Source organism: Meriones unguiculatus, chromosome 4 (assembly GCF_030254825.1).
Source record: "Meriones unguiculatus strain TT.TT164.6M chromosome 4, Bangor_MerUng_6.1, whole genome shotgun sequence".
Taxonomy (NCBI): Eukaryota; Metazoa; Chordata; class Mammalia; order Rodentia; family Muridae; genus Meriones; species Meriones unguiculatus.
Window position 1 is genome coordinate 100,637,957 of NC_083352.1, and position 26,663 is coordinate 100,664,619.

Sequence of the window (26,663 nt, forward strand, 5' to 3'; positions counted from 1 at the left end):
CGCAGCCCGGCAGTGGCGCGGGCAGCAGGGCAGGGTCCTGAGTCGCGCTCGGCGCGCTGGATGCGTGCTCCGCCCCGAGTTGGTTCTTTGCCGCTGGTCTGGGCGCTGGAGAGCGAGATCTGGCCCCTGGGCCACCCAGACTGTGTGCCATCTCGAGGCCAGAGAAGCAGGGGCCGAGTGCTTGACTGCCAAGGGCTGGGGGTGGATACGGCGGCCAAGTCCAGAAACCGTGCTCTGTAGCGCTGCCCCCTGTTGCATAGGGAGCTGTTTCTCTGGGAAAACGACGGCCACTCCAGGTAAAATGTCCGTGCCATTCTGAAGGATAACTCGAACGACGCCCAGCACTGGGATTAAAGCGGTGTGCCACCATGTCCGGCTGCTAATTGTAATTTTTTGAAGCCCTCTTCTTTTTGAGTCTTTGCTGTATACCACAAACTCGTCTCGTGCTGGAGATCTTCCCGCTTGAACCTGCAGAATGCCGAGGTTACAAGCATGTGTCACCGTAATTTCACTTGTAACTACAGATCACGAGGGCTCCAAAAACTATGGAAGCCCTTGATGGTGTGAAGCTTCTCAAATGTACTTTGAGCAGTCTTCAAAAAGAAGGGGCCAGGCTGCTTGTTCAGAGAAGGCAGAGTGGAGAGTTGGTGGGATGCCTGTTCTGTTCAAATGTATATCCTGCCTTTGTGCTAATGAGGACTTGATGATAGGAACAGTTCTTGGGTGCTGGAGAGATGGCTCAGGTTAAGAGCACTGGCCTCTAGGTTCTCCCAGCATCCCTCAGTCCCTACCTGATATAGGGCATGGCTAGCATACCCCAACCTCTACCCTAAACTTTCCAGCCCAGGGGTGGGGCTTCCTCTCCCCCAGAGGCTCTTCGCTATATAATCCAAACATTTTGGTACCCTCTATTTCTGCATCCATCACCTCCCAAATCTTGGAACGCACTTTCTCTTTGCCCCTCCTTATGTTTCCCTCTGCATGGTGACATTGCCTGCCCTGTACCTGGGGACTGGAGAACCCACCCAAGAAATGTCCCCAATAAACTTGCATTTACATAATCTTATTTGACTTGAATTGGCTCATTTCATAGGCGGAGAATACCTATCATTTTTAATTTAGTCAAGCATGGTGGTGCACATCCGTAATCGTAGCACTCAGGAGGCAGAAACAAGTGGATCTCTTGCGTTCGAGGCCACCCTGGTCTACAGAGCAAGTTCAAGGGCAGCCAGGCCTACATAGAGAAACCCTATCTCAAAAAAACAAAACAACAAAAACCCACAAAAAATTAATTTTAGACTGAGGCAGATGGGTAAAGTAGTGTTAATTCCTTCAAGAAACAGGCCCAGGAATATGCCCTAGGGCAGTGGAGAGCAACTTTTCATGTTTTTTCTTTTGCTTCATTATTGTGTTGGAGGAGCTTGAGTTCAAGGCCACCCTGTTTCAAAAACCAAAGACTTACCAGAAATGTACTAAACTTTCAGAGATCCAGCCATATGTTAAGATATATACAGTTGGTCTCAGCCCATAGCAGAGAATTTAGAGAGAACTGGAAACGGCAACAACCGGGAGCCTGAGACAAGCTAGTTCATACAACCAGGCTGGGAAAAGCAGCAGATCAAGAATCCTAAGCTGTGGGTTGTAGTGAGGCCAATAAAAGGCTGGCAAGGAATTCTGGACTTATTTTCAGATTGATGAGACATTTAAATGTTGAGTAAGCACTGTGATTTTCCTGGTGGAGACAGTGGAGTTCCTGGGGGATGGCTCTGTGCACTGTATTCAAATGCCGATCTAGTGCCTTCTGGCCTACAGGCACACATGCACACAAAACACTGTAGACATAAATAAATCTTTTTTTTATCCCTTTAATTTTACATAAAGTTATACAAAAGTAGACAAAGGGTAGTGGGATGCATATGGAGATGCTTATTTAATGCTCAGAAAACTTCGTGTGAGGTGTGTAAGTCAGGTCTGCCCCTCCAGAGTTCCTCTACCCTAGGATGCTCATACAGAAGACACACGACTATTTTACTATGAAGGTAAGAACCTGACCCAGATTATGTATAAATCTACAAATCATCTCCTGCAGATACCAACCTCAAGGGGGAATAAAAGATATGTATCCATGGTGCTACCCAGAGAACTCCTCCATCCTAAGGAGCTGCTGACTGCAGGGAAGAGTAAGTGCTTCTTAATCTGGGCTGCTACAACTGCAGCCTAGTAGGTGCCATCTTCAACTTTAACTGTAGTTCAACTATGGAAGAACACAAAAGGCCTGCGAAGGTGGAATGTGTGACTGTCTTGAGTCAGTCTACCACTATTTTTGGGAGTTAAGCTGTGCCCCTTGTAAAAGGGTTATCTCAGCTGGGTTTCCTGACTATATCCCCTCATGAGAACCTCACCAGAATACCTCGCTGCTACCATCTGTTGTATTTGAGGAGGTTAGAGTATAGAGGGTAGAAAAGACTAGGGGAGGAGTGCTCTATCTGTGCTGCACTGGGAGGCCCTCCTTGCCGGGTAGAGGCTTTCCAGGCGCACCCACTTTCCTATGAGTACCCTCCCACCTGTGTTCTATGAAGAACTCAAATAAACTCATTGACTTCCCAGAATGAACTTAAATTGTTTACATCTCCCCAGAAAGGAACTTCAGCAACAGGTTACCAGTTTGTTTTGGGAGCCAGGTTTATGCCATTGAAATAGCGATGGGGATGGAGATTTAGAGACCAAAAAGATTAAAAATTAGCAGCTATTATTAAGACCTGAAGTAGGTGGGTGGAGAAGCCTAGTAATGCCCTGAGGGGAAGGACTGCCTTACTGCATTCTTTCCCCACCCACTAGAGGTAACAGTTGCTAGGAAACTGGCCCATTCCCTAGGGAGGGACACCAGGTCATTATGGTCTGGGGACCTTCCTATAGCCAATCAATTCAAAATGTAGCATTTTGACCAATAGATGCTTGCCAGGCAGGAATTGCCCCTGCCTTGGGCATGCTGGGGGGAACCGGAATCTATATATCACCCAACTAACCTGGGCACAACGCCCTAGGCTCCCACCGCTTCGGGCGGGCCCAAGCTGCAGCTTGTAATTTACAATAAAAAGAACCTCATGTATTTACACCAGAGTCTAGTTATTCCTGGTCTTTTGGGGTTCGTGAACTGGACAGAACAGAGATAATGGCACAGATTCTAAGAATTCTTTCATACTTAGGCTTGGGAACTCTCCCTTGTGATGATGGTTTGAATGAAAATGGCCCCCAGACTCACAGGAAATGGCATTATTATAGCTGTGGCCTTGTTGGAGAAAAAGTGTCACAAGGGGTGGGCTTTGAGGTTTAAGATGCGTAAGCCAGTGTCATTCTGCTTCCAGCTTATTCAGATGCACACCTCTCAGTTACCTCTCCAGCACCATGTCTGTCTGTCTGCCACCATGACGATAATGGACTAAACCTCTGAATTGTAAGCCAGCCTCAATTAAATGTTTTCTTTTGTAAGAGTGGCAGTGGTGGTGCATGCCTTTAATCCCAGCACTCTGGAGGCAGAGGCAAGAAGAGCTCTGTGAGTTCCAGGACAGCCAGAGCTACACAGAGAAACCCTGTCTAGGAAAACAAACAAACAAACAAAAAAAAAAAGAAAAAAGTAAGTAAACTGTAATTAATATTAAAAAATAAAAATTACTAAAAAATGAAAAAAGTTTCACAATTTTATTTTGTGTTGAATTTACTTTTGTGTTTAGTGTTGAGAGCTGACTTATTTTTTCTAGGCTTTTGTCTAATTTCCATTTATACTTACACACATACATTACTGTGATTATGGTGTCTCTTCACAGCAAAAGAAACCAAAATTAAGACACCTATCATGAGTGGTGGGGGTGTTAAATAAACAATTTTATAGTTCTCTCCTAACACACTTCCTAAAACTGCATAAGCTATCAGGTTTCTGAGCACCGCAGTGATTTAAATACTGAGTTTCCCAAATCCTTCTCCTTTCTCAAACTTGATTTAAACTGTGTGGCTTATTAGTATTTAGCTGAAATAGGACTGATCAAAAATAAATTAAAAAAAGAATTAAAAAAAGAGAAGAAATTCCTTGAGATATGACAATTAACCCAGCAGAGACTAGTCAGCTCAAGAGCACTGAGCAGACAGGCTCCCAACATCCTCTGCTCTCTGCACACATTTCTGCATGTCTGCTGCTGCTTCATGGTGATGGTGGATGCAGGCCAATGAAGAGAAATGGTTAATGTGCTACTTCTGCTGGTTTAACACAAGGAGAGAATCTTGTGTTAATCTTCCTCAAACTTCAGTAGGACATAATTATCTTTTTAAATGGTGTGAATCAGCCAGGCGTGGTGACAAACGCCTTTGATCCCAGCACTCAGAGAGGCAGAGGCAAGTGTATCTCCGTGAGTTCTAGGCCAGCCTGGTCTACAAAGTGAGTTCATGACAGCCAAGGCTACACAGAGAAACCCTGATTTGATATAGACAGATAGATAACTGAAATGGTGTGAAACAACATGAGCTAAAAAGCTACTCCAAGGGGCTGGAGAGATGGCTCAGTGGTTAGGAACACTGGCTTTTCCAGAGGTAGGGAGCTCAATTCCCAGCAACCACATGGTGACTCACAACCTCATGTAACACGATCTGAAGCCCTCTTGTGGCCTGCAGGCACATATGCAAATAAATTACCCATATACATAAAATAAATAAAAAAAAAGCTACTCCCAAATATGACAAAGCACTACTGAAAATGAAGCCCTCCCCAATGAATTATGAAAACCTTTACCAAAAATAGTTTATTGCATAAAATGTAAGGAATTCCCAAGCACGCATATATTAAAAAAAGGCAAAACAATAACAAAAAGGTCAACATGCTTTTCTAAGTTACAGTTTGTTGCCTGTGATGACAGTTTTCCTGGAAAAGCCCCAACATGAAGATTGACTTTCTGGTGAGGAAATTTTTTATAGAAATGTGAAACTCAAAGACCACTGAAATTTTGGATCCTTTAAACTGGACATCAATCCAAGGATCCTGTCAGAACCTAAGACCACAACAGAACAGATTTGGCTTGAAATCCAAACCACTGAGCATGTTAGGATGAGACTCAGGATATCTCATACCACAGCATTATTCTTATCATTAGGGTCTTTTGTGGATATAAACATGTTTTGTTTTAATCCAGGTGTGGGATGTGGAACTGATTCAGATAGTCCACAGCAGTAAACTCTTTGCCTCATGCAGGCAAAGAGGCTCTGCGCTCTTTACCAGCTGCAGATAGTTTAAATCTGAGGACTCTGGAGAGGGAATAAAGGCCAGAGCCCAGAGAGTGTTGAGGGAGCTCTGAGAAAGAACAAGGCTGCTGCTGCTTCCCCCTGCAACTCCTGGTAGCTGTTGATGCGATGAGGCAAGAAGTTGGAGATTTCCTGAACAGAGGATTGGACTGGCTCCAAGGAACCTGATGGCCCTAAACAGCAGAAAGCAGCTAAGAGAACTGTGCCCCCTCTCCCACTAACCCTTTCTCTCTCCTACCTGGTGTTGGGATGTTGGAAGGGATTGGGGTGGAGTAGGGAGAAAGAGATATAAGAAATGTAAACAAAAGAGTTTTAAAAAAGTACACTAAGGGTCTATCTCACACCGTAACATTATTCTTATCACTGAGGTCCTTGAAAGGCTCCAAGACATTTCCTTTTCAAATATGATGGTTCCTTTCACTCAGAATCTTCACCTGTCAATTTTTTGTTTCAAGATAACATGAAAATATGTATCATCATGACCCCATAAGCCTATTGCTTTTACAGTATTCATATATTGGTAAAAGTCATGTTTTGAAATGGAAGACGAATTTAACACGCTTTCTGCTACATAAACTAAGACTACCTTTTGAGAGGGCAGGTATTGTTCTCTGTACCCCAAGCCCAAGTAAAGTCCATCTCACATCTTCTCAAAATCATTGCCTGCTACAATGGTGTAAAAATCAAAGATCGTGGCATCAATCTAATGTGTGCCATAGAAACGATGTAAAGCTCCTGGTAGTAATTTTTTGAACATAGAAAAAAAGTCATATCATAAAGTAGACAAGCGAAGGTGTCAGGTGCAGGGCCTGATACAGCATATATGATAATGTGCAATGTTATACAATGGTAAGACTGCCTGACAAAGCAACCTTCCAGACCTGCCTGCAGTTTTTCATGAGTAAACCTAAAATTCCCAGGTTTGGCTACTGAGGCAACAGTAATTCAAGCTGTAGTCGCCCAAGAATCAGCTCTAGGAGGTGAAGTAAAGTGAAGACATTGGAACTAGGAGGGAAAAAGCCAAACCAAAAAGAGAAAAACGGGCTGGAGAGATGGCTCAGTGGTTAAGAACACTGTCTGCCCTTCCAAAGGACCCAGGTTCAATTCCCAGCACCCACATGGCAGCTCACAACTGTTTGTAACTCCAAATCTAAGGGATTTGAAATCCTCACACCAATGCACATTAAAAAAAAAAAAAAAAAAAACAAAAAAAAAAAAAACAAACTGATAAACCAATACCTTAGTTCAAAGGAAACTTAAAAATTCAACTTCAAGATGACTTAAGAAACCCTAAGAGAATGCCAGCTCCATTCTAAAAGTCCTCTGAATCACAAATATGAGAAAAGACACACTGGTACACAAAGATAGGTAGAGAATGAAGTCAAGACATGACAGGCCTTTCATGGAACCTAAAGGAACCTAGTCAAGGACCTGCAAGGTAGACTACAAAGTTTCGAGGAAGTGCCGTTTCTGAGGGTGTACATGGACGTGGGAAACAAATCAACTGAAGAAATGGGTTAAGACGTGAAACAAACCTTCACTTCAATAAGTTCAGAATGAGCTTATCCTTTCCTAAGACAACACAACTCACTCTCCGCATAGGAGAAAGCAGTTCTGTGGCAGAGTAAGTCCAACCCAAGTGCTAGTTCTTGGTTTTGAAATTAAAAATACAAAATAAGAATGTAAATTAACATCCTTTTCTAATTTAGTGATAAAAAAGGGTATATTTATAATGAAGTTTTCAAGTATTTTTTTTTTAAGATTAACTTTGTACAAATGATATACACATTGTAAAAGTTCAATACTTCCTAGGGAATAGTTTTCAAACACCAGGCATCATTGTGGATAGTTCTACTTTAACCATATCAGTTAACCTAATAGGGTATTACAAGAGAACACAGATTAAAAACTTTATATTGAAAAACAACAAAAAACTTCATACTGATTCTCCACAAAATAGACCAAAAAACCCACTAAAAGACACCAACTGGCTGATCATGGATGCTCAGAGTTTTCTTCTTCAGGTCTTTCTCTCTCCCTTCTAACAACATTTTTGCTGTTGTTCCAGCTGTTCTGACTTTTAAGGTCATGGGTTCATGTAATCCAGCCTTGTTTCAAACTTGCTACATAACTGAAAATTGGTCTTGAACTGATTCTCCTCCTGATTCTACCTCTCAAGTGCTGGGACTACAATCATGAGTAACAAAACCCACTTTATTTTAAATTTTGTTCATAAGCATTCACAAAGATTAAAGACTTCAACTCTTCTAACTAGTCAGTATATAAAGTATTAGTATATGATTTGGGAAGCAGGTTGCAACAAATCACATACTTAGTGCTGACTTTAAACAAGACTTTTGTCTCTTAACTCTCCTTGTCTCAGAAGACCACAGCTGCCCACCTTCTTCCAGGTGTCACTCTGACTTCCTGTGCTGCCAGGGTAGCTCCTGATGACCACCAGACATTCAGAGTGCTCCATAAATACCATCTTTGGGATGCAGTTATGGTATGCATCCTATAACCCACACAGGCCAAGCTGCCTCTTCTCCTCTCTTTTCCTCTTCCTGTGCTCTATAAATGCCAGGTCAGTATGAGGAGACTTTGGAGGTCCTCTCATCCCCTACAAGGCCTCAGTGGCTCTGCCTATTTGTAAGCCAAAGTGAGCAGAACCACATAAGGCCTAAAGCCTAAGTGGTCAGTGTTATTCTTGGAGATGCTGGCAGAAAAGACCCTCAGAAATAAAAAGACTAAAATTAAAACAACTTTCTGTGCAAGAATATTTGGTTTTAGGGTGCATAGAAAATAAGTTATATTTCTTAAAATACATTAAAAAAAAAGTGACATCCCTAAAGCTACATGTATACTGTTTCCCAGTAGCAAATTTTCAAAAGGCAACAGTAAGACAGTAGGTCCTTAAATAATATAGGTATATGCTTTCAAAAGACTTTCAATATTTATATATACATTGTATATAGGTAGGATAGTTTGAAAAACAAATGAAATAAAAAGCAAAAGGTGCAAATCAAAATTCATTTCTGTAGGAAAGTAAAGGTCTTAGTGAATGCAACAGTAGAGACCTCTAGGTGCTGATGCCCACTGAGCTCACTCTGCATAGTTCCAGATAAGAACAAGTTACTGTCAACACTCTATGTGTGTCTACAGCCACACAGAAGATCCTTCCTTCTGCAAGTACCTGTTTAAGTAGATTCAGATTTCACCAGCAATCCAAACTCTGTTTTTAAGATTTGGTCATTTCGTGGGAAAAGCTAGTTGTGGTTTAAAATGACTATTTCTTTAATCTTTGACTCATTCAGTTATTTTATTGAGACAGGGTCTTTCTGTGTAGCCTGGCTGTCCTTGAACTCAGAGATCTGCCTGCCTCTGCCTCTCAGGTGCTGGGATTATAGGAGTGTGCCATCACCTACCTCCCAGCTCATTCAGTTATTTTAATCCTTGATAAAAAAGTAAAATGAAATTTGAATCTTAATTTTCAAAAACAAAACAAAACAAAAACAACCAGAGCACTCGATCAAGATCAAATAAATAATATTGACAAGAGTATTCCTTCAGCAGCCACAAATACTTGGTGATGAGGACAACAGTAGTCATTGGCCCAGCTCTTCTCTGGAAACATTGTTTTGACTATGTGGTTTTGTGTCTCCCCTGGGATGAGCATGCTCTGCTGGAGCAGCTTCCACCTGAGCCCATGAGGTCAGGGACTCATGCACAGTGATGGCATGCTCCTCCATCTGGCGCTGTAGACTGTCCATTTCCTGCCTGGGGAGACAAGAGAAGGCAGAAGAAGAAACCCTAAATCATACAAGGACCAGACAGAACCACTAGCCATAGCTCCCTTTAACAAGCTACCATGGATGCAATGGGCTAACCACCATATGTGGTTCCCTCAAAGACCAATAAATGTATCACAGACCAGCAAAATCAGCTAGAGTCAAAGAAGGCAAAAGCCCCTGACAGTTTTTCTCACTTTGGGCAGAAGCCAGCAAACAATCTGGCATAGGTTTCTGTTTTCTGAGAGGTACTTCCATTAGGAATGTGAGAAAAACACAGACCTGAAGGCCTAATGCTAATCAAGTTGCTATCTAGAAGCTGTCACCTGAGGCCACTGTCACAAGGTCACCTGCCTATCAGGGTCCTATGTGCTATAAATAGTCCATGATGCTGTTCTCTTCTGTGTTAAGCTAGGAGGCTTAGTCTACAGGGGATAGGTGTAACACCTGACCTTTTAAGGGCCTTCCAAGATAGTCTACTTAGCTATTTTCACCTTACAACATGGACCCCAGAAGCTCTGTCAGTAAAAAGCTTTTATTTCAGAAGAGCTTCAAAGATATAGGTACTCTAAAAACAACAGAAGAAATTCCCCCAGGAAAAACATGTCATGTCTAAAGGCAGAACAAAATGGAGCATAGAAAACAGATCATACTTGAGTTGCTGCAAACAGCTGTTGAGATTCTTGAGGGGCTCCTTGCTCACAGCGGGTGGGGGCCTCAGCAGCTCCTCTAGCAATGAGGCTGGGACAGGACAGTCTGGTATCTTGATGGGTGTTGCAGGACTGGAGGTGTTGGACTCACCTTTTGGCTCTTTCTTCTGTTTATAAAAGCACATCATTAGCCCCTCTATAGCCGCCTCATTCTCCACCGAGACAACTGACCTCCCCTATTTCCCCCCTCTGAGAAGACTGAATTGCCAGGTTTATGAAGACAGTTTGACAGTAAGTAGGTTAAGAAATACCAGCCAGTCCAGTAATCCTAATGCACATAGTTGCTTAACTTGTGCTTACAGGAGAAATAACTAACCACTGCATTAGAGCTCTCTTGTGGGAGTTTCCTATGACATAAACCTATACTTTGAGCTTTCCTAAAAAACTGCGAAGTATTTGAATCTTCAATCAGGGAAGATATTAGCATGAGACTCCCACCTGAGCCCATCCTGAAGCCACTGTGTCCCACAATGACAGCACAGCAAGATGATATGTGTTCAAGAGGAGAAATGTTCTCTTGAAAAAGGTACCAAAAAAAGTGTTTTGACTCACTGTCCAAGCAGACTTCTCTATGGTCTTTGTGTACAGGAGAGTTTCAATGTTAGTTAAATATATTTGCTGATCTGTGAATGACTAGAAAACCTGACAATATCCTGCCCGAACAAATCTAAATGAGATAGACAGTCAACTTGTAAGGGATGCAACCTAAATCCTACCTTGGCTGCACCACGGCGGAGATCCAGCTTGAGCTGTTGGTTCTGCTGCAGCAGAGTCTTCATGCTGTTCTTCAGTTCAGACACTTTAGCTTGAAGCATAAACTTATCCTTCTGGGTCTCAGACAGATCTTCCTGTACCATTTCCAACTCAGACTTGATAGTCTAAGGAAATGATCAGATTTTTTTTTAAGCTAAAAGATCCTAAATACCTGGTGTAGTGAGCAGAACATACCTATAATCCTGACGAGGCTCAGGAGGCAGAAGGGTTAAGAGTTCAAGGCCAGTTTTAGCTACATAGCAAGTCTGAGGTCATAAGAGCAACATAAAAACCTATCTAAAAAACCAAACATCTTAAAACACACTTTAAAGATGTGCTTATTATGCATACAATGTTCTGACCACAAGCCAGAAGAGGGCATCAGATCTCATTACAGATCATTGGGAGCCACCAAGTGGTTGCTGGGAATTGAACTCAGGTCCTCTGGCCAGTGTTCTTAACCTCTGAGCCACCTCTCCAGCCCCTTAAAAAACACTTTGAGATGTTAATTTGTATGTCAGTTTTGGGAACATATTTTTTGCTAGGATAAGTTGTTTTCATCTCAGCAGTTTCCTCTATAATACTTACCTAGGCATTGACAAATTCACTGAAATCAAACCCAGAACTTAAAAGTAAATTATCCTATATTTAATTACCTATATCTGTGTTTGTGTGTGGGTATGTGCCGCAAATAAGTGCAGGTGCCTGTGGAGGCCAGAGGAGAGAGCTGAGTTTTCTAAAGCTGGAGTTACTTTTAGTTGTGAGGTGCCCAATGTGGTGCTGGAAACTGAACTTGAGTCCTCTGGAATAATAGCATGAGCTTTGAATTGCTGAACCATCATCTCTGCAGGTCCAACCCTTAGTATTATTTTGAGATTCACTGATTTATGTGTGTGTGCTTATTTGTGTTTATGTATAACACAAACATGCAAGAGCCCCCAGAGGCCATAAGAGGGTGGGGCTCTCCTAGAGCTGCAATTGTAGGAAGTTGTGAGCTTCTGTATGAGTGCTGGGAACCAAACACAGGTCCTTTGCAAGAGCAGTAAGTGCTCTTAACTGTTGAGCATCACTCTAGCACCCGACACTTAGCATAGAGACTTTTCCAAACAGCAATATCTGCATGGCTACAGTAAACCCCAAGAATCTTTAAATTCCAAAGTCTGCTATTAGAATAAGTTAAACCATTCCTAAGAAATAGTATAAACCAATCTAATGACTTGACTTTTTTTTCTTTTCTTTTCTTTTTAAAACAAATGAGGAATATTACCAAGTTATGTTTCTGGTCCTTTCCCTAAGTAGTAAAGAGTAGTCATTTGAGTCTTCATGGAGAAGTAAATCATAAACTAAGCATACATTGCATATGGACCCTACTCACTAGACCTAAAAACAGATGTTCCTGGTAGATACAATTCACACAGCTTAACAAAGGGATAGTGCTTGGGTTTTTCTCAGTTTCTCCTCCATTGAGCAGAGTAACCTAAACCAGGTAACCATTCTAAGTATTATTCTAAATTGGGGGCAATGTCTTCAGATCACTGGGGTGGGGTTGGGAACCCAGAGGATGACCCAACTCAATGAGAACTGTTGTTATATGTGTAACACTCGGCCTGGTAGGGACTGCACCCCTTCTATCCAGATCCATGGCCCTGGGGTAGGGACAGGACCAACCTGCAGTGTTTGTTGTGTACCCTCTAGTTCTTTCTTGCCCTGTTGCTCTGTCAAGTCAAGCTGCTGCTTTAGGGACTGAATTTCACGTTCCTTCTGATCCAATTCCCATTTGAGATTTTCCATCTAAAAGAACAAGGCACATAAGTAAGTCAATTTTAAAATCAGTTCTAAGGAATCTCTACTCATCTTTCAGTATTACATTAAAAAATTTTAGATAGATAGGTAGAAAAATTTCTATCTGAGCAGATAGAGAAACAGGGGCCTAGCTCACCTCCTGGCTTCCTGTGGGTTGCTGGTTCATCTGCTCATCCAGCTTCTTCTGCAGGAGCTGGAGCTGGGTTCTAGCTTCTGCCAGCTCAGTCTGGAATTGTGTTATTTCTTGGGAATGCTTCCCCTCCTGAATCCTGGCATTTAAACAGACAAACAGGTTAAAAATAAAATGACAAAATTCTCTCAGTTTGTTCTCCAAGGCTGTCTGTGGTGAGACCCTTTAACATTGGCTATAGACAGTATAGAGTATTTCCAGTGCTCTACATTTCCACTAACCCTGCAAAGCCCTTTGTACTCTGGGAGACCAACTCAATTCACAAAATTCAGATTAGGATGCTATCAGACTGTTCCATAGCACAAGAAACAGACCTCTGGTCTGCTCTAGAGGTGTGTATACCCCCAGTTTACCCTGTCCCTTTCCACATGCCTGAGTTGATGCTGTATTAATGTGAAACTACAAAGAATCTCTGAATAGCCAGGATAATCTTGGATTGAGTGCTCCCAAATGGGGTTCTTTCTATTCCAGAAAGAAGTCAAGGAAGAGCTGGGTTAAGGTTGAAATCAGGTTTCTTGAGAGAGAAGTCAGATAATTCTATTCCTTTGATTGTCCCTAAAGTATTTGGCACCTTAGAAAAAGACAGATGATCCTTGCTGTGAGATTAAAAATAAATTAAAGATAAGAGGAAACCCCAATAGCTATGATGTGCTGTATGGAAAATAGTCATCAAGGTGACCATGGCCAGCCTTGGGGTATCCTTGTGCAAGCATTGGGTACTCACTGGAGCTCATCCACCTCAGCCTGCAATGCCTGTACCAGGTGTTCCTTGGCCTGCAGTTCCTTCTTCACCTCACTCAGCTCCAATGTAGCTGCCTTAAAGTGGCGGCGGTTATGTCCAGCTTCTACCCTGGCAGCAGCCATCTAGAAGAAAGTGAAGAAGTTGACTTTACTAACACACAAGTTGTATCAGGATAAATGCCACAAGTAACAAGTACCAAAGTACCAAACCCAAGCAGAACTGGTTTGTTCTTGTGTATTTTTCTTTCAAGACCAACTTACAGATAAAGATGAAGGTTCTGGCTCTACGCTCAGCACAGTGTACTAGTGACACATAGCTGACACACTGCTGAATGAAAAAATTCATTCACAGTTTTCTTAGTTTAAAAAGGTTTTAAATTCCTCAACTATACCTGTTTATTGCTAATTAAGTTTATTCCTAATTCTTTTTGTTTTTCAAGACAGGGTTTTCCTGTGTAACAGCCATGGATGTCCTCCAACTTGCTTTGTAGATCAGGCTGGCCTCACAGAGATCCTCCTGCCTCTGCCTCCTGAGCGCTGGGATTAAAGGTGTGTGCCAGCACAGCTGGCTATTACTAATTCTTATATTTCCACCTAATTATAATAATGATTTAATTCTATTTATGATGTAACTGGCCTCCTCTGATCATTTGCTGATTTTCAAAGTCAACAACAGATTCTCCCAAGATTTTCAAGCTAATTCTTGAATGCATAAAAAAATTCCATTTTCTTTTCTAATAACTTAGAAATACTAGTTAGAGAAACTACAGCTCGCTCGTATGCGCCTGAGTGGTAGCATTCTTGCCTAGCAATTTAGGGGCCTAGGGTTCACTGTGAAAAAGAAAAAAAGGTATCAACAGAGTCCTATTAGTTATTTAATGTGCTCTATACTTTCATTTCAATGGGCCTTAGAATTGTGTCACAGGTTTTTTGTGTCACAGGTTTTTTGGTCAAGTTGTTTCCATTTTAAAATGACTACTTTCAAGATGAGATTCAACACAGAGATCCATAACAGGACAATGTACAGAGTGAGAAATTTTGGAATACCCAGTCCAAAATCAGGTATCTTCATCAAACCTCCCCCTTCAGGGCTCAGGGAGATAGATATTCAGAAAAGAGTGGAGAACCAGCGAGGACAGATGATGTCTTCCAAATACAATAGGATTAAAGTGCACATGAATGCACAGAGCCTATGGCAGCATACACAGGGTTTGTACAGGTTTAAGGCAGACAGACAGGGTCAAGGCAATGACAGGGTAAGTGCACAGGGACTCCCACCCCTAACCAGAAACTTTCTGCCACTGACACCACTTACAAAGAAAAAATTAGTTTTATTCAATAGAATCTCACTAGATATATTAACCATATGCTCAGGAGTAGTTGGCCAACACAAAACAAACTCAATGGTATTTTTTGCAGACTTGTATTATTTTGTGGATTTTTTTTTGTCTTTTTGTGGTTTATTTTATTTTATTTTTTTGTTTGTATACTATGGTTTCTGGTTTTGTTTTATGTGTTTCTGGTGTTTTGTTTTGTTGTTTTTTGTTTTGTTTTGTTTTTTTAATTCTCTTGCTTGCCTGTTTTTTAGAGTAAGAAAGGATATAGAGTTGGGTAAGTAGAGGGGTAGAAGGAGCTGGCATAGGGAAAAGCATGATCAGAAGAGATTGTATAAAAACATTTCAATAAAAGGGAAAAAAAAGACTGCTTTAAAAACTATTAAAATTAACACACACACACACACACACACTTCTTAAAATATTCCTCAGCTGGGTACCATCATGCACACCTTTAATACCAGCACTTGAGGGGCAGATCTACGTATGCTTGAAGTCAGCATGTCTACATTGCAAGTTCCAGGCCAGCCAAGGCTATATAGAGAGACTTTGTCTAAAAGAGGACAAAACCAAAACCAAACACCTCCCAAAATTTTTTCCTTCTGAAGGTTTTAAAGCACATTATCAATGTCTTATAGGCTAGGGAGATGCATCAGTGTTTAAAGTATTTGCCATGAAAGCAAGAAGATCAGAGTTCATATTCCCAGAATCCACATAAATACCAAGTGGGCATGGTGGGCCATCTGAAAGGACAGCATTAGAAGGCAGGATCCCCAGGGACACTAGCCATCAGCAAATTCCAGATCTGATTAAGAGACTTTGCCTCAAAGGATAAGGTGGAAGATCCATCAAGGAAGATTCCTAATACTAGCCTTAGGCCTCCTCCACATACAAGTACACACTCATGATGAACATCTGTGCACATACAGCTGTTCCTGTTCCTGTACACATACCTGTTCCTTTAGGCTGTTTACTTCCATCTTTTCTTTCTCTAATGAGACTTGTAAGGCTTGGACAAGTTGCTTCATCTGGCGATCCTCCTCCTCTTTGCGCTGTAAAACTGCTTGCACCTATATCACATTATTAAAGGATGAATAAGGAACAATATCAATTCCAAGCTCCTATACAACCCGCAATACAATTTGAAATTCTCTACAGTCAGCCATCATGTGGAGCCAAGTAGGATTGCGTACGTAATGATGACATCACAGGAAAGGAAATAAGATAGGGAAGGTGAGAAACCCCTCTCTGGGCTGGGAATGTATCTCAGTTGGTAGATTGCGTGCCCAGCAGGTATAAAGCCCTGGATTTGGTTCCTAGCACATATACATAACATAAAACAAAACAACAGGCACGGCTATAATCCCAGGACTCAAAGTAGAAGGATTAAAAGCTAAAGTCATCATCCTCAGCAATCTAGTGAACTTAAAGGCAGCCCAGATGCATGATCCCTGCCTAACAAATAAATAACTAAATAAATAAATGCAGGAGTCTGAGCTCACAGGAGTGTGTCACATGGCTGTGTTCTTGAACACAGCTGAAACCCAAAAGAAAGATGCAAATGTGTCATAAGAGATGTTTACAAGACAGCCCAGCACCAACAGGAGTGATAGAAACTAGAGCAAAACGTAAACTAACTAAACTCTTCTAAAATAACTCTTAATAAACTCTTAAAATTTTAACTACATATTTTAAGGCTTGTGTGTGATATGCTGTACTGGCTGTTTTTGTGTCAATTTGATACAAGCTAGAGTTGTCAGAAAGGAACCTCAGTTGAGGAAATGGCTCCATGAGATTTAGCTGTAAGGCATTTTCTCAATTAGTGATCAATGGGGGCGGGCCCAGCCCATTATAGGTGGTGCCACCCTGGGTCGGTGGTCCTGGGCTCTAAATGAAAGCAGATTGAGAAGCCAGACTGAGTAACCAGCACTCATCCATGGCTTCTGCATCAACTCCTGCCTCTAGGTTCCTGCCCTGTTTAAGTTTCGGTCCCAACTTCCTTTGGTGATGAACAGCAATGTGAAAGCTGAATAAACCTTTTTCTTAACAACTTGCTTTTTGGTCATGGTGTTTCATCACAGCAATACAAACCCTAACTAATACAGTAGTGGAGTACTGCTATGACAGACCTGACCATGTTTTGGGGAAGATTGTGAAAGGACTTTGGAATTCAGGGCCTGAAGAACCATTGAGTTCATTAAGAGCTCAGTAGGATGTTCTTTAGGAGCTTGGAAGGCAAGAATGTTGAGAGCAGTGCAGAGATGAAGGTCTGGCTTGTGAAGTTCCAGAGGAAACTTCTACCAGGGCTGTTTAATATTTTGAATTAAGATTCTGTCGTTCTGGTCAACTGAGGCTGAAGAGTCAGCTGCAATTACGATTACCAGCACCATCGAAGTGAAACCTTTGCATTCCTGCAACAACTGATGCTGGTTAGCAGGAGCTAAGAAAGTAGCAGTAATTGAGAGAAGTCCAGCATCACTGAGGTGAAATCTGGGAAGTGTTTCCTGAAAGCACAGAAAAGCTGTGTTCCAGAACTGGCCAACGTTGTATCTCATGCTGGCAGCCAAACTTGGCAGCATAAGAGTCACCAAGGTGGCACTAGTTTTGAAGGCATAAAGGAATCATGTAGAGCAGCTGAGGAGAGATACTGCGAGAGGCTGTTAGTGAAGGTGCATCCTCAGTGGCCCTAATCGAAACTAATTCTGAAACTTTTTCTGAAGTGTTCAGCTACCTCCAAAGCTCTGTAGAACCTTACGAGCTATGAATAGAATCTACAGTAAGATGCTAAACTGAAGTTCAAATTCCAGATCTAAATCTTGTCATGACCTCAGGCAAGTGTCTTTTGCACATGTTCCTGTCTAGAACCAGAGAACAATCTGACCTGTCCCACCAGGAGCCTACTATGCAAAAGGAACTAATGAACTTGGTACGATGACTACAGGCTCTTACAGCTGGGGATCCAGGTTTGTGCAATGGCCAGGTTCCTCTGAGACACTGAGCCAGGTGTGGTGGTCCCCTGAAAGTGGCTACGACCCAGTATGGTAAGATAATGACAACAAATATGATCCACATGACTCTCATGCTGCTTCTGGCAGATAGGTCTCAGCACCTGAAGATTCAGCTGCACCAGGTCAGCTTCTCTCTTGGCTAGTGCAGTCTCCAGAATGCTGTTGTGCTCCCGCAAAGCTGCATTAGACTGTCCGAGGCCGGTAAGCTTCCCTCGCTCATGTTCTAACTCCAGAGCCAGTTTCTTATTTGACTCTTCAAGACGTTTTATCTTCTTTCTGAAGCCTCTGGATTCCTGAAGCTGAAACATATTGGTACATGTAAAATTTCATGCTCTGGGCAGGTGTGGTGTCCACGCCCACAACCCCAGCACTTGGGAGGCAGGGGCAGAGGAAGAGGATCAATTCAAGGCCATCCTGGACCCTGTGTCAAAAGCAACACCTTCCCACATAAAAAATTCATATTCTGCTAGATAGGCTCAGCTAAAACAGGTGAGCAATTTTCAACAAGGGCTAATACTAAAGCACAAACTGACTCATTATCTGGGAGGCTGCTACTCTTTTAGGTTCACAGACTTCAGAGAAGCTAGTCCAGAAATGGCTCAGGGCCTTGGCTAAGCGAGGACAGGATAGAAACTAAATAAAATACACACCTCTAAAAGTTATGTAAAATTCCTAAAGACCCTGCTGGAGCAGCATGGTAGGCATTGGGGTAGACCAGGGGCTGGTGACAGGGCCCTTAGTGACTATGTGAACACTGCCTGAATAGGGCCAATAAACTGTTTCTGTGTTTTCAGTTTTTTGACAAGACTTAATTTGGGTTTGTTATTTACAGTCAAAGCATTCTAACTGGGAAAAGAATAGAATTATCTAACATTTAAACACTGAAATATGTCAAATCTGTTATCTACAAATCTATTAGTATGGATTCATAGCTATCTTGGGACTCATGTGTCACATAAGGTATAGGCTAGACACACCTGCCTCAGAACGTAAGTCTCAGTAGATATTTGGTAACTGTAAAGTAATAACTACTACCTCCCTAGAGTATTGGCAACCATCTGGTCTACCAACAATTACAAGGTGATCAAGTGCCAAGGAGCAATGCTGAGCAGACAGCAACACTGTGTTTAGGAATTACCTCATCTTCCAGCTCTAGCACCTTCTCCCGGGACTCTTCCAGCTCCTGGCTAGTCATTGTGATCACCTCCTGTAACTCCTTCTCCAAAAGTATCTTGCTTTGGCCAACATTCTGCAGTTCTACCTCCAGAGCCCGAATCTTCTCCTGAGAGCCAAAATGGGAATCACGTTTATTTTAGTCACTGGTCCTTTCCTCCTTCAACTCTCATGACCACATTCTAGATTTTGTTGTTTTTAATTTTTTATTATGTTATTTATTTATTGTGTGTTTATGTGTGTAGGTGCCCTTGTATGCAGGTAGAGTTCAAGGGACAACTTGTGGGAGTCAGGTCTTTTCCTTCCACCATGTGATTGGGGATCAAACTCTAGTCATCAGACATGGTGGAAGGGGCCTTTACCCAATGAGCCATTTAGCCAGCCCTATTGTTTTGCTTTTGGAAACACAGCCTTCCTTACTTAGAAGACAACACTGGCTTTGAACTAGTGAACCTCTCCCCTCAGCCTCACAAGTGTTGGGATTACATCACTAAACCCAACTCAGAAAGCGCTATTTTGTTTATTTGAGATAGGTCTCATGTAGCTCATGCTGGCCTAGAATTTGCTATACAGCCAAGATTAGCCTTAAAATCCTAATCATCCTGCTTCAGCACTTGTGAGTTCAAGGCCAGCCTGGTCTACAAAGCAAGTTCCAGGACAGCGAGGGCTATTATACAGAAAAACTCTGTCTCGAAAACCAAAACCAAAACCAAAACCAAAAAAGTGTCATAAGGACTTCAACAGGGAGAAATGTGTTTACCTACATGTAGAACAGGGTCACTGCTGCCACCAGCGTTCTGAGCTCTGAGCTGGCTCAGCTCTGTATCTGTGGCCTCCTTAGAAGCCAGCGCCTCCTGCAGGCGGCGGCTGAGAATGCTCACAGCATTCTCATAAGCCTTGTGCTTAGTCTTCATTTCCTTCTGGGCACTGGTCAGATCTGAGCCCAGCCGCTTCATCTTCTGCTTCTGTTCTGTGATGGCCCTGAGACATGAGTGAGAAACCTGAGTTAACCTCCAGTGTAAACAACCAGCTCCCTGGCCTGAAACACCAAGAGCACATGTTGCAGTCAGTTCACCCTTCAGGGCTGGGTAGTGACTTTTTTGTTTGTTTGTTTTGGTTTTTTGAGACAGGGTTTCTCTGTGTAGCCTTGGCTGTCCTGGAACTTGCTCTGTAGATCAGGCTGGTTTTAAACTCAAGAGATGTGTCTGGCACCACACCAGGATTAGGGTAGTGCTCTTGAGAGGCCACTTCAGCTTAATCCCATTCTGTCTCCCCAGAACCTAGCTGGCCCTCAGGAGGACTTGGGCAAGTGTGTTCTTGCTCTGGTTTGGTTACTGAAGAAGAGGTATCTGTCAGTAATCCACATTAGAGGGACAGGAAAACAATGTGAATCCACTAAGTCACATTCACCATCATCAAGACCTGCCCTCTTCTTTGCATAATTTAAAAGTGCTTCTGTGGTGAGTATGGTGGTGTACACCTGTAATCCTAGCATCTGAGAGGCTGAGGCAGGAAGACAGCTGCAGGACTGGAGGGATGGCTCAGAGGTTAAGAGCACTGGCTGCTCTTCCAGAGGTCCTGAGTTCAATTTCCAGCAACCACATGGTGGCTCACAACCATCTGGTGTCTTCTTCTGGCATGCAGATGTACATGCAGACAGAACATTGTATACATAATAAATATTTTTTTAAAAAAGAGAGACAGTGCTGGACACAGGGAAGCTGCAGCTATAGAGTGAATCCTTTTCTCAACGAAACAAAATGATCTTGTGAAGGCAGAGAAACAGAACACGCCAACCAAGATATCCCCAACATTTTTCCTGAAGGTAAAAAATAAACTCTTATCCGATTTATTAAGATATTATTACTAGCTGATAAAACACAAGCAGCACAGAATATAGCATGGATTAAAGAGGCCCCAAGAGGTTGGGAGTCACAGCTCACACTGCAATCCCAGCATTTGAGAAAATGAAGCATGAATATCACAAGTGTGAGATTAATCTAGGCTATAAAGAGAGATACTGTCTCAAAAAACTAAAAGAACAAAGGTAGCTAGATCTCAATGTACTCCGGGACAGGTGGGGCTACACAGTGCTATTCTGTCTCAAAACATAAAATTAAAATAAATAAATGGCCCAAGAGGATGTTTCCATGTGTACATATGTGTATCTGAGTAATATGTGCACGCACATACTACAGTATGACGAATAAATATCAGTGTCAACCCTAGTGATGGAACAGGAATGACAGACTATTGACAGCAGTGTGTGGCATAAAAAGTCAAATTAAATAAAAGGAGAAGGATATTTTAGTGTGCTCAACATCCTGGCTTTCATCCCCAGCTTGTGGGGGAAAGGGGCGCTTCTGTAAAGGATGGTTGAGCAAATTAACTTTTTTTTTTTTCCTCCAAATTAACTTCTAAACTCAGATAAGTAAGTAAGAAAAAATGAAATCAGGATGGAACTTTAGAATCCATGCTCCAAGCTACCTTTTTCATGAGCTCAAATTCAGTAAGAGTACGTTATGGACATAGCAACATCAAGGAAAATACAGGCTGTTCCCTCAGCAGAACTGGTGCCCCTTAGAGGTAAGTGTATGCTCCTTATAGACTTACTTCTTGGCCTCTTGCTGCAGCTCTTCTATTTGTTTCTTTAGTGTCTCATTGGCCTCAGTAAGGGCTATCATCTTCTCTTTGTCAAACTGCAAAGACTTTAAAATGAACAAAAAATGTGCAGTAAGTAAAGAACCACCTATTCCAGATATTTGTCACTGATAAATAACACTTCATAGAGGTCAAAAGCATTTCTGAGGGTTGGAGAGATGGCTCCGCAATTAAGAGAACTGGCTGTTCTCCTAGAGGACCCAAGTTTCAATTCCCAGAAACCACATAGCAGTTCATAATCATATGTAATATGTAATTCCAGTTCTAAGCAATTCAACACCCTCTTTTGATTTCCATGGGTGGCATGCTCATGGTACACAGATATACACACAACCAAAACACCCATATACATAAAAAGAAAACAAAATAACAACAAAAAATTTCTGGCATCTGTCCAGACCATTAAATACCTTTCTGAAGCTAATGTCCTGGCAGTAAAGATAGTTCAGGTTAGCTCAGGCCTTACTTGATGCCTCATGAAAGGTACAAAGTGCTGTTGGGTAAGCACTAGACATACCACCCTTATAAAACCATATTGGCCACTTGCCTACTTTTTTTTTTTTTTTTTTGGTTCTAGCATACTACATATCACCTTTCCAAACTTCTCATCCAGGAAGTGTTTCTTATTTGAGAGAGAGAGATCTCTATCTCTACCCTTAGCTCATCCCTTATCCCTACCTTGTCTGATCACCAAGCCAGTCACTCTACTCATTAAAACAACTAGCCTCAGGGGCAGTACAGCTGTCAAGAGACCACGGGTAGCCTCATGATCCTCTCAGTGCCTGCACCCTCCTAAACTCGGACTATCTGCAGAGCACTCTCTCCTTTTCGTCTGCTGCCAACCACTAGCTCCACAGACCCTATGGTATGATGGCATGTCCAAGTGCTTGCTCTTCTTGGTTTCTTTCATGTGGCATCACAGCCTGGATTTATATGATATTAGTTTCAGGAAGGCCCTGTCTCTAGATTGTTTCAAAAGCCTTTCTTGGCTGGTGCTCCCCATTCCACCCTGCACACAGAAAGCCCCCACCACCCTTAGCTGAACCTTCACAACTCAAAAGAACCTATCCATTGCATTCCACCTGCAGGTGAATCTCCATTTCATCTCGTTCTTTCTGCACTGACTGAAGATGCCCCTCAAGATCTGCCATCTGCTGGTGAACCAGGGATATGTCCTTCTGCAGCCGTGAGTGCTCTACTTCCACAGTCTTCTTCTCTCCATGCAGCATGATTAGCTCCTGCCTCAGTTCCTTCATCTCTGAGTCCAGCCGTTTTTTGGTCGCTTTCAGCTCACTGATGAGTTGGTCTTTGGAAGTAGCGTCTCGCCGGTAGGCCTCTACCATTACCTTCAGGACAAAACGCAGTGCCAGTCAGCACCTTACCCAAGGAATAAGGCTGCCTTATGAAAACGTTTACCAACCATTCAAGGCAGAACCCTCTTCTCACCCACACACTAGGTGTGGAAGCCAGGGCTTAGAGGATGAGAGGCAAGTGCTTTCACTACTAAACTACACCCCTAGCCCTAGTGTACAACTTTTTACGCAAAACAATACACTTTATGAAATCTGACAGTACCCATTGAGAAACACCAATAATGATAGCATGTCTGGATTTCTGTCATATGATATGACTACAAACTATGCTCCCAAAATCTCGATACTGCATTAAGCATCCCATTATTCTTCAGGGATCCTTATATCTTCTGGATAATCTCTCAAGAATTAATCTCTCTGAGGTTGGGGTACCTGGATTCTGAAAGTTAGTCCTTCGCTTATCTTAGTAATAAACTGAAACACTACTTATAAACAAGCTTTGGAGGATCTTCTTTTCTCAGAACAAAACATTCAACTGATGGCTGGTACAAAGTAAGGAATCATAGCCATTCCTCTACCAGGAGACAAAGGCTTCACAATATAAAAATTATATCATATTGGGTACAAACTAAATTTGTTTTAATGTTGGATTATAGTGTAAACTTTTCACACATTTTATACAGCAAACACAACCAGCACACACTGACAAAAATGTATACACAGCTCTTGGGAATGATGATTACAGGGTATCCTTACAAGGCACCATAATGGTAGGTATTACACTCAGTCTTTGAAGATCATAGATCCTATTTCAGGGGAGAAAGGGCATCCTGCCTCACTGACAGGGGGTTGGGAGGAGGGCACAGACAACTTAGAACAAATGCAATACCTCTAAAAAGGATCAGTAAGACCTAGATGCTTCCATCTTTCTGATTTTGTTCTACTGAAACAAATAGACTACTCAGCAATATGTCCAACACTTGTGTTCTTATGTCTTACCTTCTGTTGAAGAAACTGCTCTTTTACTTTCTGCATCTGTTTTCGCAATGTGGCTGTCTCTTGCTGCAAGTGTTCCACCTACAGAAGAAATTTGCAGAAGGGTGGGTGGCCTGACAGTTCTAGGTCTGTGCCCAGTGGCATTTCTAAAGAGCCAGCATCATCCAGAGCACAGAAGGTAGCTTTCAATCAGATACATATTAATAGCCCAAAGGCTGCTTAGACAGGACACATAACCAGCATCCTCCCTCCTTGCCACTTTAAAAGTACAAAGACAAGGTGAAGAGCAGTGGAGTGAAGGAAAAGATGAGGTAGGGGATGCTCCAGAGTAGATAGTTATAAGCCTTTCCTGGAATAGCCAGAGTTTTATGGACCACATGTTTGCTACAGCTTCTTAGCTCTGTTCTTGCAGCAGAAAAGCATCCAGACACTACATAAAGGAATGAATGAGGTTCTGATCCACTGAAGCTCAACTTACAACAACCCACATCTTTGTGACTTAATGCATACCAGAGACCAGCTAACCCATACTATTTGGAAGCGTGTAGAAATTGCCATCTCAGGGCCCAGACTGATCTGCACATGAATAGCCCCAGGGACTCAGGAATACATGATGTATGTGAAGGGCTACTCTGGTACAGAAAAAAAAAAAGCTTACTGTTGTTTTGTTTTTGTGTATGAGAGAAAGAAAGATAGAGAGATTCTGGGGACTGAACTCTGGTGCATACGAGGCAAGAGTTCTACCAGAAAGTAGAACCCCAAGCCCAATAACAAAATGCTTTTGAACAAACCAAAGACACCCCACCAAGACTCTTAAACAGCACTCTGCCATGGTACATGTCCATGATAAATGATAGCGATAACCAGACACAGCACATTATTCATTCAACCATTATATTCTGAAGTGGCAGTGAAATCAGGCTCACCTGACAGCAGTTATTTTGCATACAATGCTTCAGATATGGGAAGAGCTTGCTGAGTAGTAAGGTTTTCTATATTAAAATGAGTCCTCCTAAAAGACCAAAACATGGTCTACACAAATCTAGTGGTAACTTGACACAGCAAGAAAACCAGCAGCCATTTTTCCTACAATCTGGAGACTGTTTTCAGATTCTTCTTCAGGAATCCTAAGAAGGGACTAAGGCTTTGGCTCTTCTAGACATATCTTCCATTACCTCCTGCACACCAGGAGATCACTATGTCACCTGCACACTAGGCCTCATCACAATTCCACAGAAGAAATAAGAGGATGAACTAGGCAAAGAGGAAATTGAGGCCAGTAAACCCCAGAGACTTATCTGGACAGCACTTTCTCAGAGACCCTTGAGGCCACATGCCCATTCTAACCAGCCAGGTGGGACAGCTAGCACCTGGGCAGGGCAGAGATTGAGAGACAGTGGTTTCCCTGTAAGGCTACCTATATGCTCCTTATGTCAGGAAATAAGACTTCAGAGCTCCAAGCAACATGCAGGAGAACCTCACTCCACTATGCTGCTCCATCTTTAAGGAAATCATAATACAGCATAGTAAAATCTCAACATGATAAATACTGTCCATATAATGGACGTTCCAGTGTCAGCTGAGGTCCCTCTTACCACACTAACAGAGAACTCTGACAATTCCCCCTAAATTAATGTCTCCAAGAAAAACAGGATCCCTATCCTTGTCCTTACAGGACAGGATATTCAGGCAGAATCATTCCAACACTAGTTCCACTTACTGAGCATCTTTCTTTGCTATGTAGTTTTTATAGATCTGTTAATTTATATCAGTGTTAACTATTAGCACACTGGTGCTTCCCATGTGTAGCTAGCTTGCTGAGCTGGGCTTTTACATTCCAGGGCATTGTGTTAACAGGAGGAACCTATCAGGAGGTATCTATCACAGTCTGAATACCATTATCACATCAAATCACATGTAGTGGAAAAAAAAAGGAAAACCAAGTATACTGCAACTTCTCCTCTAGCTGAATGCCATAACGTCATTAGTAAAACCTGTTGTTTTTTGGGCAGATATATTTAAAAGTCCCTCCTCCCCATTTCGTTTCCTAGGATCTGGTTCCTCCACACCCAGAGGCTAATGGAGAGAAAAGGGTATAACAAGAACTACTGGTTTCTTGCTAAGTAGTGCCAAATAGAAGTCTTATCAAAGAGGTTATTTAATGTTCCATACATACTAGAAAAGGAGAGATGTGTTTCTGGTCTGTCCTCCCGTGACAAATGGTCAGAAAGAAGACCCATTCCATACTTGGTCACTTTTTAAAAAAGGAGTGAGTGATTGAATGACTGACTCAGTGATTGAATAACTGAAATGGGGCCTCAAGAACACTCTTCCCTTGATCACTCACATTTGCAACAGACCACATCCCAAAAAAGAATTAATGTATGGTCCTTCAGAAGACAGCTAAGATCAAGTTACCTGGTTGGACTTGACAGCCAAGTCTTGTCTCAATTGTTCCAAAACCCCTGCTGTCTCCTCAGTATTTTCTTCCAAACGCTGTGCTCCTCTATCAAGTTCTTCCTTATCACTCCTGGCTGAGTGCAGAGCCACTTCCAAGACAATCTTCTCATTCTCCAAGAAGTGAATTGTGTCTTCCTTGGAGTCAGCCTCTCTCTGCAGCTCTTCCAGCCTTGCTTGTAGCTCATCATAACGTGTGTGCAGGTCATCAAGGGACTGCCCTTTCGTCTGCAGAGCTTCTTGTGTTGATGTGAGCTGCTTTATCACATCTAGGTGTTCCTGCTGAAGTGCTGCAAGCTGCTGGTCTCGCTGGAACAATGTCAGTTTCACCTGGGAATAAGTGATAAACTTAACAGGCTGCCTAGTACAAGAGCTTATCCATTTTTGATGTTCAGAATTTAAGTAATTTTTATGGATTCAATAAAGGGTCTTTTCTTTTTTTTTGTGGAG

The 26,663-nt window shown here is 42.2% G+C and overlaps 1 protein-coding gene across 6 annotated transcripts in view; it reads right to left on the minus strand.

Moving 5' to 3' along the window:
* Window positions 1-4,775: 4,775 nt before the first annotated feature.
* Golga3 (golgin A3) overlaps window positions 4,776-26,663 on the minus strand; it is a 48,230-nt gene continuing 26,342 nt past the window's right edge. For all 6 annotated transcript variants that reach the window (XM_021644906.2, XM_060382654.1, XM_021644908.2 and 3 more), the window contains 14 exons: window positions 26,175-26,543; window positions 23,760-23,837; window positions 22,530-22,793; window positions 21,400-21,494; window positions 19,551-19,767; window positions 18,752-18,895; window positions 17,715-17,912; window positions 15,559-15,675; window positions 13,255-13,394; window positions 12,477-12,609; window positions 12,206-12,328; window positions 10,501-10,662; window positions 9,728-9,891; window positions 4,776-9,063 (listed from right to left, as the gene is read on the minus strand). In XM_021644906.2, the coding sequence (XP_021500581.1) occupies window positions 8,892-9,063; window positions 9,728-9,891; window positions 10,501-10,662; window positions 12,206-12,328; window positions 12,477-12,609; window positions 13,255-13,394; window positions 15,559-15,675; window positions 17,715-17,912; window positions 18,752-18,895; window positions 19,551-19,767; window positions 21,400-21,494; window positions 22,530-22,793; window positions 23,760-23,837; window positions 26,175-26,543 (2,376 nt within the window). In that variant the 3' untranslated portion in view covers window positions 4,776-8,891. The remainder of the gene's footprint in view (window positions 9,064-9,727; window positions 9,892-10,500; window positions 10,663-12,205; window positions 12,329-12,476; window positions 12,610-13,254; window positions 13,395-15,558; window positions 15,676-17,714; window positions 17,913-18,751; window positions 18,896-19,550; window positions 19,768-21,399; window positions 21,495-22,529; window positions 22,794-23,759; window positions 23,838-26,174; window positions 26,544-26,663) is intronic.